Source organism: Pollicipes pollicipes, unplaced genomic scaffold (genome assembly GCF_011947565.3).
Source record: "Pollicipes pollicipes isolate AB1234 unplaced genomic scaffold, Ppol_2.1 Scaffold_7231;HRSCAF=8579_pilon_pilon_pilon, whole genome shotgun sequence".
NCBI classification, from domain to species: Eukaryota; Metazoa; Arthropoda; class Thecostraca; order Pollicipedomorpha; family Pollicipedidae; genus Pollicipes; species Pollicipes pollicipes.
Window position 1 is genome coordinate 15,126,007 of NW_023597034.1, and position 20,550 is coordinate 15,146,556.

Here is a 20,550-nt window from a genome sequence, read left to right on the forward strand (position 1 = left end):
AATTGCTTTCACGCGACAGCCCCTCACATCACCCACCCATAACACTTCAACCCAGCAAACAGGACTGAGTGCTATCGGCCCAGACATATAACAAGCCGAACGCGCTCCTAGGTATGGCGAGAATTAACATTCTAGATATTGACCACGCCCAGAAAATTATCTCTGATTCTTCTTTGGCACGTAGAAGTATGTCTTGGTAGAGTGGCAAGGCACTCCGAAAAAGCCCCAGCATTCCGCATAAGTTTCCGAGGTTAGCTGCCGGCCGAACGCGCCCAGTATCGTTATGTGGGCTCGACTGTACATGGCGTCGGCAGTCTCCCACTGTAATGACGTCATGGTCGGCGGCGGCGCTAGCTTTCAGCCAGCTGATTCACGGCAGGACGGCGCCGCTCGAGAGGCGGCGCCCGGACGCGCTGCCGGCGTCGCCAGTCGCGGGGCCGTTCGCTCTGGGGTTGGCGGGGGTGGGTGCGCCGTGCCCGCGACTGCTCCAAGGCGTCCTAACGAGGTGGAAATCCTTGCTCGACACCGCGAGACATTCCCGCGGACTGACCAGCTTCTTGCCAGCGTCGGGACGGTGCACGCTGGCACGTGACGTTCCCACCCGGCCCCGGTGAGTGCAGTTCATGGAGGCGGATCGATCCGATCGGTCTGCACCGAGCCGAGCGCACAGCGGGATAGGCCAGACGCTCTGCTCCGGCCCAGTCCGGCAGGCGCCGCTCTGCTATCGGATCAACCGACGCGACTGGATTAGCTCTTATCTTTCGCAAACCCTATTCTCCGTCATCGTAATCAGCATGTTGGTCAGCCTGGGGTGCAGCAACACAAGGGGAAGGACAACGGCCCCACTTTCCGTGCAAGTTAAGCATGTCTGTCGTGATGGATGGAAAGCGCTGACTTGTAAATGGTTGGCCAAGGGGTGTAGTTTTGCAAAATAACTTAGGCGGTGAGAAGAAGGTGAGCCAGCAGAAATTGCTGAACCCACCCTCGGAATCTGGAATGATGTGTTTTTCCCCAGATTTGACACACTTTTTCTCAGAGTTGGAGTCTGACCAGGGGCGCAACTATGTACCTTCGGGTGGCCTGAGCTCGCCAATGCTGATTTGAGCCCCCCCCCCCCCCCCCCAATATCTTTTAAACCCCTTCAATGCATACGGGCGAGGAGGAAATACCGGGCCAAATGAATAGACCAGTTATCTTTACAATAGGTGTACTAGGTGGTAGGTACCTAAAAACATCGTTTAACCACGCTAGCTACTCCATATGTTAAGCCAGTCTGGAAACGTTTGACACGTTTTTTCAAATGATACCGCCTGGAATGGAACGCAGAACAATTTAATGCAATAAGCAGCAGCTTGTAACAGTACAGAGGGCTCAAATAAAATCAAAAACGCATGCTTTCTTATCAGTGGCAAGGGTATTTGATGAATAGTCGTGACTGTGGTGGTCATACAACACGATCCCCGACAGCGGTAGTCGCCAGTAATCCCTTAGTAAGCCATGCTCAGGTGCTGTTTTTTATTTACATCTTATTCTAAGCTTTTCACAAAAAGGCGGCTCACATTAACTTGAAATTGGAAGTCATTCCTCCACACGAAAACAGGTTTGAATCTACAAAATATTAAACTTTTTTACTTTGAAATCGAGGACGCAAATTCAAGTGGCCCAAATCTAGGAGAAATCAGGTTTTGGGGTAGACTTGCTCTTTCTTTTTGGATGAGGCTCCCAACAGGTTTTAAAAAGTGGTACCTCTGAGTCTGACCCCTCGCTCCAACAGAAAAGGAACCTACACCTTCCGGTGGCCTTTTTTAGACGTTCCGGCGCCTGCTGCGCCGCGCTCGCAGCTCAATCTCAGGGAGGCGGCATGTTACGCTTGTAGCCCAGTCTCAGGGAGACGGCATGTTACGCTCGCAGCTCAGTCTCAGGGAGGCGGCCTGTTACGCTCGCAGCTCAGTTTCAGGGAGGCGGCCTGTTACGCTCGCAGCTCAGTCTCAGGGAGGCGGCATGTTACGCCTTGTAGCCCAGTCTTCAGGAGACGGCATGGTTACGCTCGCAGCTTCAGTCCTCAGGGAGGCGGCAATGTTATCGCTTGTAGCCCAAGTCCTCATGGAGACGGCATGTTACGCTCGCAGCTCAGTCTCAGGGAGGCGGCATGTTACGCTTGTAGCCCAGTCTCAGGGAGGCGGCCTGTTACGCTCGCAGCTCAGTCTCAGGGAGGCGACCTATTACGCTTGTAGCTTAGTCTCAGGAGGTGCCTGCTTCGCTCGTAGCCCAGTCACAGGAGGCGGCCTGCTACGCTCGTAGCCCAGTCACAGAAGGCGGCCTGTTACGCTCGTGGTCCAGTCACAGGAGGCAGCCTGTTACGCTCGCAGCCCAGTAACAGGAGGCGGCCTGTTACGCTGGTGGCCCATTCTCCGGTCCAGCGTATGCGCTTGCTTGGTTGCGCGCACTTAATGGCTACGTTTAGATGGGTTGTGATGGCTTTCTAACATAATGGGACATATAGTTGTACTGGTCACCGTCGGCAGATCGCCAGCAGAACGCTATCTCCCCGTCAACGTCTGGGCCCTGTTGACAGCCGGGGCCCGGTTGTAGGCTGTCAGCGATAGTCAGGTGGTTACGGCTGCTCCCTGGCAACGCACAAGGCCCCCTTGGTGGGCCGGACCCGATGGTACGCGGTCAGCTTGGGTTAGGTGGTCACGGCTGCTCCCTGTCCACGCATGAGGCCCCCTTGGTGGGCCGGACCCGGCTGTACGCGGTCGCTCAGCGGCTGTGCGAGCGATGGTTAGGTGGTCTCGGCTGCATGGTCAGACGGCTCTATGTAGGTTGCAGGTTGCTGAACAGCTGTATGCAGCTGTTCGGTAGATCAGCCCTCCCAGCAGCAGAGCCCATCTCCCGGAGACCGTTGGCCGACATGTGCGCGTCCCGACCACCACGTGCGGGCATTTGTGCTGTTCCCAAACAAGGGTCTCCCTAGCTCGGCATCGTGACTGTTCATGCTCTATGCCCATCTCCCCTGCCTTCTCTTCTCCTTTCCTCCCTCCCTCCCCTCCCTCCTCCCTCCCTCCTGTACAGAGAGCGGATCTCTCCGCCGTAAGTAGCTGCCTGGCACTTGCCAGACGGTGCGCGCAATAGCCAACGCCGGTTCCGCGCGCAGCGACGCCGACATAATTACGAGCATCATTACGTCGAGCCATGCGGAAACAAGGCGCTGTGTGTCATCTGGCTCCAGGCAGCGGCAGGCCGACTTCAACACGGTGTGTTTGCACGTTCCTGGCTTCCCAAAACATTAATGAAGGGGTATTCCACTTTCCACTTTCACTGGATGATTTCCCATTTCATCCGAAACATTGACCGCATGTTACACATATTGACGTGGTTGGTTGTGCTACCTTCAGCTTGCGTGCCTGCCGTTCGCGATACCAAGAGAATGGGCTGTGGAGTGTCGAGGCTCGGCCCGTGCGCTTTCACAGCTGAGATGGTGCCAAAGAACGACCACGTGGCTTCGTTGAACGGTTACAGGTCGCGACATGATACACAATCCTTCTCCCCTGCTGTCTTGGTGACTTCAGTTTAAAAATACGACTTGGGCTTTGTCCCCCGCCCCTGCCCCTCTCCTTTCATCTCCTGTCTTCCATCCTCCCTTTTTGAAACATTCGTTATGGTGTGATTCACTGGCCTGTGCAGACCGGTCTGTGGGTGTGCAGCTGTCAGGTCTGTTGTGGCCTGACCCGCTCCCCGTCCGGTACAGCCAGCTCCCGTGAACCCAGCCGACGCCGCGCCTGGCCACGGCCCGGCTGCCGGGTGGTGAAAGCGGCAAGCGGGCGTCCGACGGGCTGGACCGCCTGCGCGCTGGCCGGCCCGGCTTTCAGGTCTTCGGTCTCAGTCGGGCCCACACGCCCTGAACGGCGCCGGCGGTGACGCCATTGCCGCTCACTAGCTCCCACAGGGTGAAAATTTACCCGCGTCACATCACGGGCTGGTCCTGCGTCGGTGATGCTGCTTCAACCGTGCTGATTGTACGGTATAGGGACGGAGGATACCCTTGGGCTCACTCGGAAATAGCATTTGGTAAAGGTTTTGCTGTCGTTTTGCGGCTGCATCGAGAAATTGCGAGAACCCGTAAAGCTCGGATTTCACCGCACCCCTTTTCGTTTAGCGATTTTTCGTTTTTTTTTTACATCACCGCGTCACGTTTGCTTGTGCGTTTGCTCTTTGAACTGTTGAGTCAAGATTGTGTTACTGTTTTTTATCGTCCCGTTGTTTATATGTCCTCGACGGCTTACAACAACACTAATCAATTCAGGGGCGGATACAGGATTTCATCAAGGCGGGGCCACGAAACACTATGGAGCCCCCTAGAGTTTGGGGCCCCGAACGACAGTGTGCACAGGCAGGTTAACAGATGGGCCTCTGACAAGAGCGTAGGGCCCTAAACGAGTGGCATGGAATTGGAAACACCCTAGACCGATGCAGAGGGCCCATGAGCACATCGCGAGTGTGTCGGTAGTTGAACGGAGACCAACGTAAAGGGTCCCGACCAACCGAGAATATCCCGACAGGCTAACATATGGGGCCCCGGTTGGGTCCCTTGGGTACTATGGGTCCCTTCGGAGCCTATAATCCCCTTCGTAGCCTAAGCGGGGGAGGGCATTGTCTCGTGCCCACCCACTTTGGATCCTCCCCTGAATCAATTGGCCATCGCAGCAATACCCAGCCTACCTGCAGATGCACACCATATGCATGCCACCGCCATGCATTTTAGCAGTGCCTCGTCTTGGATTCCTGCTCGCATGCTATTGATCTATTGTTGAAAATAAGGGAGAGTTCAGTAAAATTAGGGGGATAAGGAATTATTCCCTACAACATGGCCTGCGTTGCCCTTTCGCTGCGCGCGGCAGCATTTGCAACAACCGTGTCTGCGCTAAGAAACTAGATGTGTGACGTCAAACTCACCAATATTCAACTAGCTAAATTAGATACTAACTCACCTGCAAGTGCGCCCGCTTTTTACGCAAATGATGATAGGTAGCATACATACAATTGGGAGATGCGAGAGTCCCTGAATACCTGCACGTGTCTACCATAATTGCGCTGCGTGTCAAGCTTGCCTTAAACCTGGTCCTCTCTGAAGGCACACTCTTCGCCAGGCACTAGTTAATTACCCTCCATCTCGACTGAGCTGGCCCTCCGCTCTCCCTCAAAATCCACTCAAAAGCAGTGACAAGCCGCTCCATGTTCAAAGTGACGTCATTTACGCTATTGTGATGGAAAATTTAAATGCAGTTTATATGCGTAAATTGTATTGCAATTTACTGTTGTTTTACTTGTATTTTGTACTTCCACACTCCTGCCTTTTTATTTCGTGTTTACGATTTTTCCCAAATTTTGCGTTTTTTGATCACAGTGTTTTGCAGTGGGGCCAGGCCCGTGTTTGTATGGACCTTACATTACTCCAGTGACGGAAAAGTGCAAAACCGCGATAAAAATGGTAATCGCAACGAATAATTGGAATCACGTATAGTGGAGCTTGGGTGTAACGCCACCCGCAAACGCATGCAGCTCAAGCCTGGGGATACGACCTTTACTGTGTGCTCCGCATGTGCGGACACTGCTGCAGCGTACAAACCACGTCCAGCGCTGCGACGATCGTGATTTGCAAACCGTGCGCACCTCTACGCCATGTTTGGCTGCGTCGGGGACCCGCGGGACTGGTTTAGAGGCGGGTGTGGGCTGCGTAGTCCCTCCCCCCCCCCCCCCTCCCCTCGTTTCCGTGCAGCGGCTCGACTGATCAGATTCTGCCCGCCGAGACGCGTCTGGCGGGACTGGCCTCGTCTGCATATATCTGACGTGTCGGAGACTCGTGGTGCAGTTTCTCAAAATGAGTTGCGCTGCTGAACAATGTAAAAGCACGAAACCCGCTCTCAAATAACGCCAACAAACGGGTTTCTCACTGAATTTAGCCCACTCTCTTCCTCAAAGTTGGAGGGCTGTATGCCCTCACCCGCCTCCCCTCCCACGACCCCCCCCCCCCCCGCCCCCACACCTGACAAGAAATTTTAGATCTCGGCGGTTTCCTCTCCTCCCCGACCTCGGCTGTCTTTCTCTACTTAAGCTGGTTCCCGGGAGAAAAGTCGAATGGAAAAAGTCCAAAGGGAAAAAAGTTAATCGGAAGCAAGCAGGGTCGACAAGGACAAGAATCGGTTTGGAATACAATGAAATGGACACAAATTCGGCATGAATAAACGTCAGTGGCACTGAGCATGATCGTTGTAGAGGTAAACGCGAGAATGTTTTCTCGCAAAAGTGGTAAACGTCTTATATACATAACTCTGTTCTCCTTTTACCTTTGCACATGGCTGAGGTGAGACAGGCGACCGCCAAATGCTGGCCTGTTGTAGTTAAGTGCCAATTTAAAGATATGTCAAACGCTACGCGAAACGAAAACGCCACCAAATGATGCCGGAACGCAAACCTCAGCATAACTTTCCTGCAATGAAAAAGTACGAATAATTTTGGGGGGCTTTCAGTTGTAGACATAACATTTTTTAAACATTTCAACTTTTATCTGATTCCACGTTAATCCTTGTCGGATTTTTGTCCTTTTGACTTTTTCCCAGCTTGGCATTCATCTCTGTCAAGTTTTATCCCTTTTTACTTTTCGCGTTCCAACATTTTCCCGTTTTGCATTTTTCTCTGCCGACTTCTTCCTGTTTGACTTCTTGCCCTTTGACTGTTTTCCATTCGAATTTTAACCCTATCGATTTTTTGCCGCCCGACTTTTCGTCTGAACTTGTATGCTCGCCGTCTTCCACTCGACTTTTGTCTGGACGCCCATAAGCACTTTTATGAAAATAATGAATCGTGCCCAGAACAGGAAGAAGCTTTGTGGTTTACCCCGAACAAAGTCGGATTCGATTCTGGAATCGGTCAAATTTGCATTTAATCGTCGAGGCGAAATTGTCCCTTTCCAAAGCGTTGCTGAGATTGACTGTAGGATGGATTTACTGTATCGGCTGAAATCCGTGATGTGTGGCCACCAATATAGATGTAGGAAGCAAACAATATTCATCTTCTGACAGGCTTTCTAGGTGGAGGATACGGACCACAATCTTATGTGTAGTGTAGGCCTCATGTGTGGTCCTTCAAACCCGAGGCTAATGTTCACAAGTAAGTCCGGATTGTCCGAAATAATAAAGTGTAACTGCAATCATCGCTTTAAGGTAGTCGCATACCTTGATACCGGGGAGCCTTTTCGCCAATTTCGGGTCGTTTACTAAGCTCACGATACTTTTTGTTATTGATTTCAAAGATTTAGGATTGCAGTTGTGAACTTGCAGTAGGTCGTTGCTTCTCCTGCCATTCGGATTATTTCGTGTCAGTTCGGAGTCATAACATTTTGATAGAAGACAAAGGAAGTTGGAAAGCAGGAGAAGCAATGACCTCTCTGCCGAAGATGCGGAGCACCGTTGTGTGTGGTGCATATGTTCGTTGAGTGTCGGAGCCATGAGATTGAGCGAAGCTGTATCTTAAAGTGATTACAAGCCTCAGCCTGTCTGCCAGGCGACCCGCCGTGGATCGAGCCTCGAGCAGCATTACCTTTATAAGGGACATCGACTTGAGATTGCTATTATCGCCGACCAGCTCTGGAGGCGCATCCGACATTTCCTGATTATCGGTTTGGTTTTACTCACGCCGTAGGTACCGTTCTGGTATGTAGACGAAATATGTTCAAGAGAGAAAGAATGTGCTGCTTATTTGCCAATACTCTGAGTATTTGGCATGGTATTTTAAAATCTAGACACTGGTTCAAATAACCATTGCCGTTAATGCGCCCTGAAAATCTAATAACTAACTCTCGCCCAAATAAGAGGCGGTCGTATCCAACCCCCTGAGGCTTTTTGAGGATACCTTCCGGCATGTCGTGTGAACGCGCCCCAATTTTCACTGGCCAATCGGACGTTTATTGCGCGTGTTTTGGCACATACAGCGTGTCCCTACCATTCTAGTTTCGGAGCATTGGCGGTTTTTGAGGTGGCGGTCACTGCACGACGATCCACGGCCGGCATGACCGGTGGACAACGACCGAAGATGTCATGGAACGTGCGGTGGGATTATATTGCCATATTAGCGGACTCATGCACCATCAGTATATGGTCAATCACAAAACCATACGTTGTTGTAATCAGAATCAAAAGAGAAACACATCTGTTTTGGTTTAGTGTCACTACAAACCTCGGTGTCGTGTGTGTGAGGCTGTAAAGCTGAAAAGTTGTTATTTTCAGGAAACTTTTTCTTTTGACAGGGTATATTGGGATCGTTTTTGAATCTTCTAACATAAAACTCATTACTAATCGCAGGATCGTGTGGAGCCGATCCGCTGGTGTCTTCCACTAAGACTTGCGTTTCTTAGTTTGGAAACGGCAGGGGTCATATCTCACCCCCCCCCCCCCCCCTATCAGTCCACGCTATGAAAAACGGCGAGTCAGGGCGAGGGGTAACAGAAGAAACAAAACGTGTATGCTAGATTTAGCGTGTGATATTAGTTTAGAAATGCGTTTTTGACGAATTGTAGGAATGTGCATGCCTTTATCTTGGAAAGAATACAGGAAATGGTAATTTCGTTACATACGTCATGTTCAGAGCGTGATAGACACTCCTTGCCGAACCTATCCTTTTCACAACAATTTGCGAATCGAATTGCTCCGACTCCATTGCACTAAATACCAATGCCCGTCCGGCATGACCGCTGGAAATTCGATGAGCTAAATTCAAAGATAAGCATATATGAGAGGATCCGTATCAACTATTACTAGTTTACAGCGGTTTGAAGTTGCCATGGCACAGTTACGAACTATTTTACATCGGCAAATCAATGGCCGCTGCAAAACAAATTTTTGCCACAATGATTCGATTAGGGATGAAAGCGGCTTGAACCTGGGACGAGACACTCCGGAAATGATTGAACACAGTGTGAACAAGCTTTTTGCACACTCAAAGTTCGCAGTTTTGCAGTGACAACACTGTGACAACTCGCCCGTGTTGCAACTATATCCGGCCCACCCTGTACGACAATAAGGTTCCACTATGTTAGTCCGCTTTCTAGCATTTAGTATTTGTTATTGGCCTGAAACAGACTGCCCCGTGCCCAGTAGGACTCCATCGCCTACCACTGTTAAGCCAAACGATGATTTGGCCCCGCTGCATTAAGCCACCTCAAGGCACCGCGCCAGTCGAGCAGGATACTAAACCAGCTTTAACGGAGAACAAAAATCGTCCAGGCTCTCGGATCAAACGCACCCCAGTGGATATGTGTCATTGCGCGCTCCACGGCGATGGACAGTGATCTCACTTTGTGCCCTTGTGCGTGCCAAGGCGATGGACAATGATCTCACTTTGGAGATGACCACCTGTGGAGGTCATCACAAAAATTTCCTGCTGGAAACACGTTCTGACAGTTTTAATTCTACATTCATGGCAGTAGAAAGTGTACCTTGGTCTCGCAATGACAAGTCATAATCTCGCTAGCATCTCGTTTTTTAATCGATTTCAGGCACTCAAGCAATCGCAAGATTGAAAACAAGCATTTCAAGGTTGACAACAGCTGAAATGAGCGTTATTTGCCTTCAACTTTAGCGGCGCTCGGAAGTGTGCTGCCGATTAACCTGTCACTTCGAGTGATTCAACAAATTCGCTGTCAGCGTAGCGACGACACTTTGGCGCTATTTATGCACCGAGGCTTAAGATGCCAAGTTTCCGCTGGATTCAAAAAGTTTTAAACAGCACTTCTTATCAAAATGGAGTATGAACAGGCATAGAAGTATAAAATGAAGTTTAGCTCCCATTCGACCTATGAATACATTTGAGTAAGGATGTGTACTGACTGTGTACTGACATTTGAGTAAGGATGTGTAATGACGATGGTGAATGCATTTGAGTAAGGACGTGTACTGACCATGCGTTTAGACCGCAGTTGACTAAAACTGAAGTAAATCTTGAGGAACGTGTTTTTGACTGTTATGGCTGGTATAGCTTGTTGAAGAGAACATATTTTCACGGAAGTTAACACAGGGACCACTGGAAGAGCTCTCGTTCTAGGCAGGAATTATGTGCTACCTGAGGTAGAACTTGAAAAAACTGTCTTTGCAGTCCGAATCGGACACGCTGCATCTTTTTACACAGATGATGGTCCGTGTGTCACCTGTTTATTTTAAGTGATGTCCGGCCTCTCAAATTTGGCAAGTTGTTAAATCCGCGGGCTTCGTAATTGTGCTAGGCACGTCCCGCTAACTCTGATTTGGTATCGTGTGTGCACCAGGTGACAACTCCCACCGCTTACGTAGTTCTGCCGACGCATATCTCAGTATGATATTCCAGACGTATGTATATGCGTATGGAAAAATAGCCCAGCCCTCCAAGCCCATGTAAACAGCAGCGAAGTTGTGTTTACACGGCCTTGTGTGAGAGTATATGTCTTTGCGAAGTGGCAGCCGGTGTGCGCCGTGACCCTCCTCCCTTCGGATGGCCACCGCCGCAGTGAACGGAGACCTGTTGAGCTTAAGCCCAGCGGCACGACGAGGATCCGTGGCACAGCATGCCCCTGCACCGCAGAATTGTCTACGGTACGTTGTCTGTAAGGCCTTTGATTTCATTTGTCGGCGGCAAAACACGACGAAGAGCGTGGCAAAAATTGTTTGAATCACGCGTATGTGTTGTCCATTTCAACCTTTATCGCGCTGCATATTTGTGGAAAGTAGGCTTCTCTATTTAGAATGTCTGCTAGTTCCGTCCGGTCATGTACCGGTGTGTGTCTTTGTCACCGTAATGATGTCACCGACGACGTCATGTGCAGACGCCACGTCCTGCCGCCGCCTTTCCGCTGATAGACGCTGTTTTCCCTTTTCGTAACGGAAGTGAGCCTATGGACTGATTTAGAACTTATTGGGATCTACTGTCTGCTGTCTGCCTCGTGTTTAGCGTCGTATGGCCGAATCGTATGTTTTACGACCTTGCATTCTACGGTGAAAGGGATTAAAAGCTCAGGACAATCGCCACCGAGGCTGCTTTCGATCTGTAGTGGTGGTCGTCCGAAAAGCCGGGGCTGTCACGACGTGATGAAGGCCACACATGTGTAGGTTACTGAGGCTCAAACTAGCACTCGAGGGCGTAGGGTATTACCTCGTCCAGGTATACGTGGATTGAACACCAACGGCCTGGCGAACTCGACAATTTTATCTGAAATAATCACCAATATGACGTTATTGCGCCGTATGACGATACCGCGACTGGCAGTGTTTTGCACATGCGCCGTACTCCGCAGTGGCTGGGGCACGGGGCCAATGAGTAATGGCTCTATCCACGAATGAAACTATTGTTATGTTTTGCAAAGGAAATACAGCATGTTGCTTGTAATGAAAAGATGAGGCAGAGGCGTGGGGCTATGACACGGGAGGCTGGATAGCTGGTGGTGGTGGTTGTGGTGGTGGTGACGCGGAACAGGGCGTGGCACGGTGAGGTGTTGGACTAGCGGCACAACGGCACCGCAGCGATAGCTAGGCAGGGACAGTTTGTTGTCCCTCAAAGCGGACGCTCACCCGCATTGTGTGTGTGTTTTTTTTGTGTGCTTTGGATGCAACACCAAGCTGTTTCCGCCTCATGATCTGCGTCCTTTCCTGGAGTCATTCGACAACGCGGGGGCTGTGCCGACCCGTGTGGGCGCGGTGTGGGCGCCCCGTCCCGTCTGTTCTCGCGGTCGCCGCCGCCGCACGCACTGTCAGCGTCTCGTCGGCGTCTCGCAGCCCGGTAACGCTGACGTCCGCTCTCCAGGCGATGAAACGGACGCCGGGCAGGGCGGCCGGGGCAGGGCCCGAGCAGACGCCCATCCAGGGCACGGTCTGCTTCGACCAGGCTACGCTGAAGAAGAGGCTGACGCCCCTGCAGCACCAGATCACGCAGGATAAGGGGACCGAACGGTGAGACGGGGGACTGGGCGGCTTCAGATCACGCGGGATAAGGGGACCGAACGGTGAGACGGGGGACTGGACGGCTTCAGATCACGCGGGATAAGGGGACCGAACGGTGAGACAGGGGACGCGCGGCTTCAGATCACGCGGGATCAGGGCACGGCACTGTGAGACAGGAGAATGGACGCCTTGGAATCACGCAGATCAAATGGACGTTATGAGACAGGGGACTGGGCAGCCTTAGATCACGTGGGGCAGTGGCGCGGGGCTGTGAGACAGAAGACAGAAATCATCAGGTGGTGGTCACAGAAGACGCACTCGCCACCTGGAGGTGGTGATCGCGCGCCATGACCCGCGTGATCACCACCACCACAGCCGGTGGTGGTGATCACGCGGGACATGGCGCGTGACAGTCGGAGTTTGACTGGCGGTACAGATCGATGACTGTTGGAGGGGGCTTGGTCATGCCCAACGGTTCGGTGAGGGTGACAAGGCAGGTGCTGACGGTATGGTGGGGGATCAGGGTGGCAAAGGAGCTATCGAGATATCAAAACGAAACTTCGCACAAGCTTAGCAACCGAACCTTACCAACTAAACGAAGGCAGCTTGGTCGTGTACCCAGGCTGCCTCAGGCTTTTTACTGCCGTCGGCCGAAAATGTGCTGACGAGCTGAGAGTCTGTGGAGCGTGTGTTCCACAAGGTTGGCTGTGGTCGGCTGTTGGGGCTTGGCATCGGTACTGGGCCGACGTACGCAACAGCTGAGACAGGCTATATCGCGCCGCCTGCGTCTCACCTTGGTGAGGGCGGCACTGTGGGCATGGAATGTGGTGCTTAAACACGTAGTGAGACTACGGAGCTACTGGTACACTCATGCTGGCGTTGCATGCGGCTGAAAGCTTTATTTGCAGGTGACTATCGTAGTGGTGTGTCAATCTCTTCCACCCCCGCTGTAGCCAATCTGCCCCGCACGATATGGTATCGCTGTTCTAAATCCGGTATTTGCCACCTTTACAACGGCCAGGAAAGAATTTGGACAAGATGAATGGAAGACTGGGATCGTCTGCGTATGCTTTCGGTGCAGCGATAACTTGTGTTAAGGGCTCAGAACTGGTCTGCTCACTCGCCCACTATGCTCGCGTCCCGCCGCCTCGCTCTCACCAAAGCCACACTGGACCTGAGTGGTCTCAATGCTCCCTTCCCTCCCAGCTCATCTGGTAGATGCCTCGCACCCTACCTATTCGTAGCCTTCTTTAATTTGTCCTTTCAACCCAAAAACGAGGGCTGTATGATTGGTCAATGGAAGCCAGTCGCAAGAATGAACCCAAGGCGACAGTGCAATGGCGTTCAATGGCACATTAGAATAACCGGTCAAAAATTGTCATATCAGATGGAATTACTCCACATGGTTGGTAGCGTAAGGGTCTTCTCAGTAAGCCGTGTTGAGCAAAAACCCTGAACCAAAAAGCCATCCGCGCAGACAAATTGGTCAAATTGTTGACGCTAATGTCACTCAACCTGTGCTTCCGCGGTGGCCTTGGATCGTCACTCGACCTGTGCTTCCGCGGTGGCCTTGGATCGTCACTCGGCTGTGTTAGAGCCCGTTCCGCGGTGGCCTTGGATCGTCACTCGGCTGTGTTAGAGCCCGTTCCGCGGTGGCCTTGGATCGTCACTCGGCCGTGTTAGAGCCCGGCTCACAGTCACTATGTGTGCGGCTCATGATCAGTCACTCTTGTCACAGTCGGCCACCACCGGCTGCCGACACAGCACGTTGGCGGCTCATCATCAGTCACTCATGTCAGAGTCGGCCACCACCGGCTGCCGACACAGCACGTTGGCGGCTCATCATCAGTCACTTTTGTCACAGTCGGCCACCACCGGCTGCCGACACAGCACGTTGGCGGTTCATCATCAGTCACTATTGTCAGAGTCGGCCACCACCGGCTGCCGGCACAGCATGCCGACTTCCGTTAACGGACGACCTACTTGTTACGAAATGCTCTGGGCCTGACCTTACCCGTCAGCTGACCCCTTGGGATCAGCTCATCCGGCGTCGAGAACGATGGGTGTACCGCTGCGTGTTCTAGCTCAATCAGCGTCGAGAACGATGGGTGTACCGCTGCGTGTTCTAGGTCAATCAGCGTCGAGAAAGACGGCTGTATCGCTGCATGTTTCAGCTCAAGAAACGCCAAGAACAATGGGCATGCCGCTGCGTGTTTTAGCTCGACCAGTGCAGAGAGCGATGGGTGTACCGCTGCGTGTTCTAGCTCAACCAGCGCCGAGAACGATGGGTGTACCGCTGCGTGTTCTGAGTTCGTTCTGACCCCTCAGGGCGTTCTCGGGTCGGTTCAACAAGCACCGCGAGCCGGGCGTGTACCGCTGCATAGTCTGCAGGCAGGACCTCTTCTCCTCCACCACCAAGTACGACTCTGGCTCCGGCTGGCCCAGCTTTTATGACGTGCTGGACCGGCGCCGGATCACCCTGAAGGCCGACTTGTCTCATGGTCAGTGGGAGGTGTCGCCACCATGATGTTTACTGATTTGGCTGCCACAGTCTGTAGATTACGCACGTTTTTTTCAGGATGGCTCCATATTGTGCGTCACTAAAATCAGCAATGAATGGAAGTGAATGGGACGGTGAAATGCACATGAGATTCATGAAGATAGAGTGATTTAGCTATCTTGCTCGTTGTTTGTCGCGATATGTACCATCTTGTCGGTACCTGGTCTGATCGCTTTTCGCGTTGGTGTTAGGTCCGCAGTTCTTCATCCCGGGGACCTGCCTGGCGTCCTGACGTTCCACTGCCGACTTAATGATAACGATTTTCGCCATCCGTCTTCATTACCGATGTGGGTAGCGGTGATCACAGGCCCCGTGCGGCGTGCTCGGCCATGTCCGCTCCCGACCTCAGTGCTGTATCGTTCTGATCGCCTCTGAGGCCTGATCGCCATGTGACACGGCACCGCCGCCCATCTCACGTGCTCTGGCTGGCTCCAGTCGGCGGCAATCTCCTGCTGCTGGTGGCCAACCCGGACATGGAGCGGATGGAGGTGGGCTGCGCCCGCTGCGGCGCCCACCTGGGCCATCTCTTCAAGGACGGCCCCAAGCCCACCGGCAAGCGCTTCTGCGTCAACTCAGAGTCGCTCGACTTCCGACGCGACGACTCGATTGATGTCGTCGACGGCAAGGTGGAGTTCGCGCGGGGCGTGTGCGAACTGAGCGGGTCGTGCGGGGCAGCGCCACGGCCGGCCGGGGCGAGTGCTGCCATCTCGCGGGTAGTTGAGAAGTATAATTCGATGGACCGTGGCGCTAGTGTATCGGGGGATCCTCGGACCTCACAAGCTGAGAATGGTCACGTTGCTAGTGGAGATGAACCGTGCCGAGACGCATCGGGCTCAGTTGTCAATGGACGGTCATGAGAAGACCGTCAGTCATAAGTGTCACGCTATGCAGATGCAGCTGTAATTGAATCGATAAGCGATCCACTGGCGCTCCCTGTAAGGCGCAGCGGGATCCAGCTATGTTGTTATGCTCTTGTCCTCCGCGCTAGTTAGCTGTTGTGGAAATGTGTTGACAGTGGTCGAATCATTTCCGTGAATGATATGTCGAAAATATATGCTTGTGGGATATGTCCGTGATGAAATGCACATATTCAAGGATTGATTACGATCCCCTGAGGGATTAATTAGGTAGGTTTCATTGTGATGGATGAAGCAGATTGCACACCAGCGTGGACGTTGCCATCCATGCCTGCAGCTGCAGCCAAAATTTGGGAACTGCTCACAAGGCGTCAGGGGTGGACGCAGGATTTTCCAATGGGGAGGCACAACTCAAATTTTTACTGAAAACTGGGCCTAGCGCTCCACAGCTACGCGCAACTTCTGGAGTGTCGTAAAATGACATGTTTTCATTTTTTATTCACGTGTCTACCTGAGATGTTGGCTGTCAACACATGCTCATGTGCATATCGCTACGTGCCATAGATTTGGTAAGGAAAGGCCAGGTGCCTCCGAAGCTACTACGTGCGTACGCTCATGCCTGTCCACGGATGCAAGGAAAATGAGAGTAAAATTAAATGTTATCAGCGGAACATGCGTCCCCTTCTGAGTGCTATGGCTCCACGATGTCTGGCTGCTCCCCCCCCCCTCTCCCGCCCACCGATCCAGAGGTTAAATTTTAAAAAGGGGCGTAATTCTTAAGGCGGAGCCAGTCTTCACCTCCCCAGATTCTGCGCTGTTTGATGCTCGTGTGCTACTAAGAGGGGTCTGCGGTGTTTGATGCTCCTGTTCTACTAAGAGGGGTCTGCGCTGTTTGATGCTCCTGTCCTACTAAGAGGGGTCTGCGCTGTTTGATGCTCCTGTTCTACTAAGAGGGGTCTGCGCTGTTTGATGTTCCTGTTCCACTAAGAGCGGTCTGTCGCAATCAGGCTCCCGCCTAACTCTGAGCGGAGTCGGTATGAACTCAGAAATCATGATGCCGCAGGGAACCCGCGCCGGGCCTGCGCGGGTGCTCAGGTGGGGCCCCCAACCGGGTCGGCCATGAGGCCGGATCATGGCACTCCGGCTGCACCACGTTGCTTTGTTTTGGTTTGGATCAGACCCCGTACAACCAACAATGGCTATTTCAAGGTCATGGAATTACGGGGCGTGGCGGGCACTGCTGCGGCCGGCGGGAGGTCTGCACTACTGAGTCTGACCTCAAGCACACAGGGACCCCTCCTGGGTACGTGCGGAAGTCCAGGCGGGGCTCCCGCCAAAGCGGTCCTTAATCTGCCTGCGGCTGAAAGCCACAGGCAGACGGTCCAGTCCAGGGAGACAGGGCAAGCTGGATAACGTTGCCAGGATATAAGATGAAGCGGTGAGCGAGAAAAGTAGTGCGCTACTTTCCTTTGGATCGGACCTCTACACCTCCCCTCCCCCCCCCCCTCGCCGCCACTGCAGTGACGACGGAGGGACACGGAAGGGAAGATTGGTCGGGGGGAAAGATTGCGTACGAGAGGCTCATCATCATGGTCAAGGTTCTATGTCCGGCCTGCTGCCATATGTCTAAACGCTGACGACAAACGGCAGTAAGTCAAGCGTCAGAACACCGGCTTTGAAAACATGAGCTGTCGTGGTAAATGAGGCAACGAATATGTACGCGCCACACGTTTCAACTGAGATCACTCGGGCGAGAGAAAAGCACGCATCTACAAATATAAAGCAAATACGCGAACCAACACGGGTACGAAAAAATCACACCGGTCAGGGCCACAATGACGGCGTATGAAACTGAGCGTACTTTTTTAGAGGAGGACCCCTTTTCTTCTTGCTTCTCGCTTCTCTTTGGCCACTGGCTGTCGTCTCCTGTTGAGGTAACCCAGGCGGATAAATGTGCGAAGGCCCACAAACCGGCGGACCACTCTTGTGTCCAATGTGCGCTGCTTCTCGCACAGGGCGGCCACCAGTGGAGTCCAGCTATCTCGCTTCTGTAGACGTATTTATCATAATTAGCTCGGAGCATGCCTCAGTTTTTTTTTAATTTGGGATTTTTCATTAAGAACAGGTTTTAACCGAAGCATTGGCTTATTAACCAGTCACCATTATTGTGCCCAACAGGGGCGGAGCTACAGCTTTGGCAAGGGTAAGCGCATAATTGCCAAACGGCCTCCTGATAACGGAATCCCCCCCCCCCAAAGGACAAAAATTCGCCAGATTTTGCTCATTTGTTAATGAGGATATATTGTCTTTGCTATTTTGTTTTCACTTTCAGCTTGTATAACCGGAACAGAAGCCAGAAGCTACCACGAGAACAATTCTGTCTTAATTTCATCGTCAGTAAACTAAATAGATCGTGCATTGCGAGCTTTTATACGCCGATGGAGCTCAGAAGCTTTGCCAGAATTCTGAGCTGGGTTTTACAGAGATATTAACGACGCTGCGAATGTAGATTGTGGGTCGAAATGAGCTTGCAAATTGGTTTTAACATGGCCAAGCCATGCTTCTCGGGAAATGCTGAGCATTCACTCAGAATCGATAAGAAATGAAAGGCGCCCTCGCAAATCTAAGCAACAAAAGAACACGACGCCAGGTGTTGTAGTCTCCATAGGCCGTGCAGCGTCGGCCCACACGGCTAGCACCAAGTCGTGGTCGACGGGTAGACGAAAATGATGACGCGTTTGAAAAGTACCTTTGAACGCTAAGGACATCAAATGGCACATTAAAAAGGCAGTTCAGGTATTCATTTCACCCGTGCGATTCTTAAATTGATGATAACAGCGGATTGACCTTAACGGCATTGCAAACTGGTGCTGAGATCTGGTCGTAAAACTGGAAGACCGCGTGTAGAATCTAATTTTTGTGCTCCTAGGAGTGTTAACCTGTGCAGAGCACAGCCCCAAAGTTGCGAAAAAGATACGCCCAGTCTAACTTTTGCGGGGAACGAATTAATTTTGTAAGACTTTCGTAAGCATTATCTCGCGACAGGTCATTCCCGCGCGCTCGCCGCCTAGTGTTGCTTGCGGCGGTCAACGCCGTCTGGTTTTACGGAAACTGTAACCCCGGCCATCGCTGTCCTTGCCTCCAGAGACTGGGAGCGCGCAGGCTCAAATATTCTGATGTAATTTGTTTCACTAGTCGATTCTGAAAAAAACGGTTTGGGTAAACATGAGATGGTCACGATGAGATCAAAATCATTTTTGAAATAGTTTCTACTGCCTTTTTTCGGCATTAGTGAGACCCCTTAAAATCACCCGGCGAATGCCGTATGATTGCCGTCGGGCCTGTTTCCACAGTACCTGTCTGATCGTCATGGCGCCTCTTTCTGTGGCACCTGTCTGGTATCGGGTTGCTCAACCTACGGTACCTGCGTGATCGTCACCTTCATTCTGTCTACAGTACCTGTCTAATCATCATCGGGCCTCTTCCCATGTTCACTGCCGCGAGCACCAACTGTGTTTATTGTTGGTAGTAAAACTTGCTTTTCCGTCGCTCGAGGCTCTTGCATGCCCGGGGCTCTGAAACGATACTCGGATCACACGTCCGCGGGAGGTGGCCCGCGTAATTCGTAAGCCCTCCAGTGTGGCACCGCCTCTCCGTGGTTGAAGATTGCGTGCTCTAATGATCCTGCGGGCGCTTGGGAAAACTTGTAAAGCGCCCCCTCCGGCCAAACGGAGGGAGTCAAACTAAACGTGCCTTCCGTAAGGACCTGCCAGCACATGGCTTTTGGCCGAACTTGCGCGCCCGCGGGTGCCTCGTGAGCACTCTCAACACGAGTGCTCACATCCCACATCCCGCAAAGGCAACGACTCATGTGCCCCCAAGTGAGCTAGAGGTGCGTAACAAGGACCGGCGCACTGGCTGTCATGGGAGGAAGTCGTCGGTATCGGGCTGTGAAGTTTTAGAGTGTTGAAAAAGACCCACGCATGATTCTCTACCCCACCTGGGTGCAACGTTACGCTGCCCCCCCCCCCCTCCCTCTCCCCTGTTACATTTCCGTTGCGGTCCATCAAACCCCCTCTCCCTTCAGATATGGGCACTTAACCATTCGTTTATCGGTTTCACTCAACGCACTCCTCCACATAAGCCAGCCTGAGCGCGCCACCATTGTGAGCCGCTGGCTGGTGGTCGTCCGGTGCTGCCACCTGGTGGACGGTGAGGTAGGCTGGGGATGACTCAGCGCCGCTGCAGTGGGCAGCGGATGTGACGTGGACCGGACGGACCACGTGCCCCAGACGATGCGGACGGGCACGGACTGCCAGTGACGTCGGTCGCTTGACTGCGGCGTGCGAGCAGCAGAAATCTTGCTGCCACTTGAAAGCGATGCGGAGCATGCGGAAACAAAAAGCATCGGGGTCTTTTTCCTCTCGCAAGCATCTGCTCATGTTAAAGAGCAATAATTTCAGTCGCCTTATTCTGTTCGTCTCTTCTATGCGCTTTATCCTGCCTATATCATGCATTTGATCTTTGCTGAAAGGAAGCATTCCACATTTGTATGCTTTTTTACTGAAAAAGCCATCTTAAAGATCATTCCGTGCTGTTCACAGCCATGTCCTTAATACCTAAACCCCTCTAGTTTCTGAACTATACGCCGGCGAAGATAAACAGACAATCTCGTACAGCTTATTTCAAGGTCAAACAGGCAGCATGACGGTACAATAGCGTCATTCAAATATTTCCATGTTATTGGTCATGCGGTGATCAAGGCCAAGAAAAATATAATTGTCGAATCGTACATATCTGGCGTTTGCGAGAACTATTTCCAGATATAACGACCGTCAGTTGGTTCTCAATCAATTACGGGTGTCGATTTTTATTCTTTTGTGAGGGCCCTGCCCCTCCCAAATGTTGAGTTGGTTCCCCCAATGTTGACTTGCCCCCCCCCCCAATGTTTTTAGCTGGAATACTAAAAAAAACGTGAGTAAAAGGTGATCATAACACAAAGACTATCTTCTTTGATCTTTCTGCGTAGTGGCGTCTCGTACCACGATCATAACCAAAGTCACGGTTGCTCTCACCGCAGGATTACAATTGTAGCAACTGAGCGGATAAACGATGCGATGAGCTTGATATGCCTAGCGCCATCAGACAATGGTTTGTGAGGTTAAAGTAAAAA

At 52.1% G+C, this 20,550-nt stretch overlaps 1 protein-coding gene across 1 annotated transcript; it reads left to right on the plus strand.

The window, feature by feature from the left end:
* The first annotated feature begins 421 nt into the window (after nt 1-421).
* On the plus strand, nt 422-15,587 carry LOC119110472 (methionine-R-sulfoxide reductase B1). The gene is made up of 4 exons (XM_037234308.1): nt 422-610; nt 11,824-11,969; nt 14,289-14,461; nt 14,956-15,587. Exons 2-4 carry the CDS (start codon nt 11,827-11,829, stop codon nt 15,375-15,377), a joined length of 738 nt encoding a protein of 245 aa, XP_037090203.1. The 5' UTR covers nt 422-610; nt 11,824-11,826; the 3' UTR covers nt 15,378-15,587.
* The last annotated feature ends 4,963 nt before the right edge of the window (nt 15,588-20,550 follow it).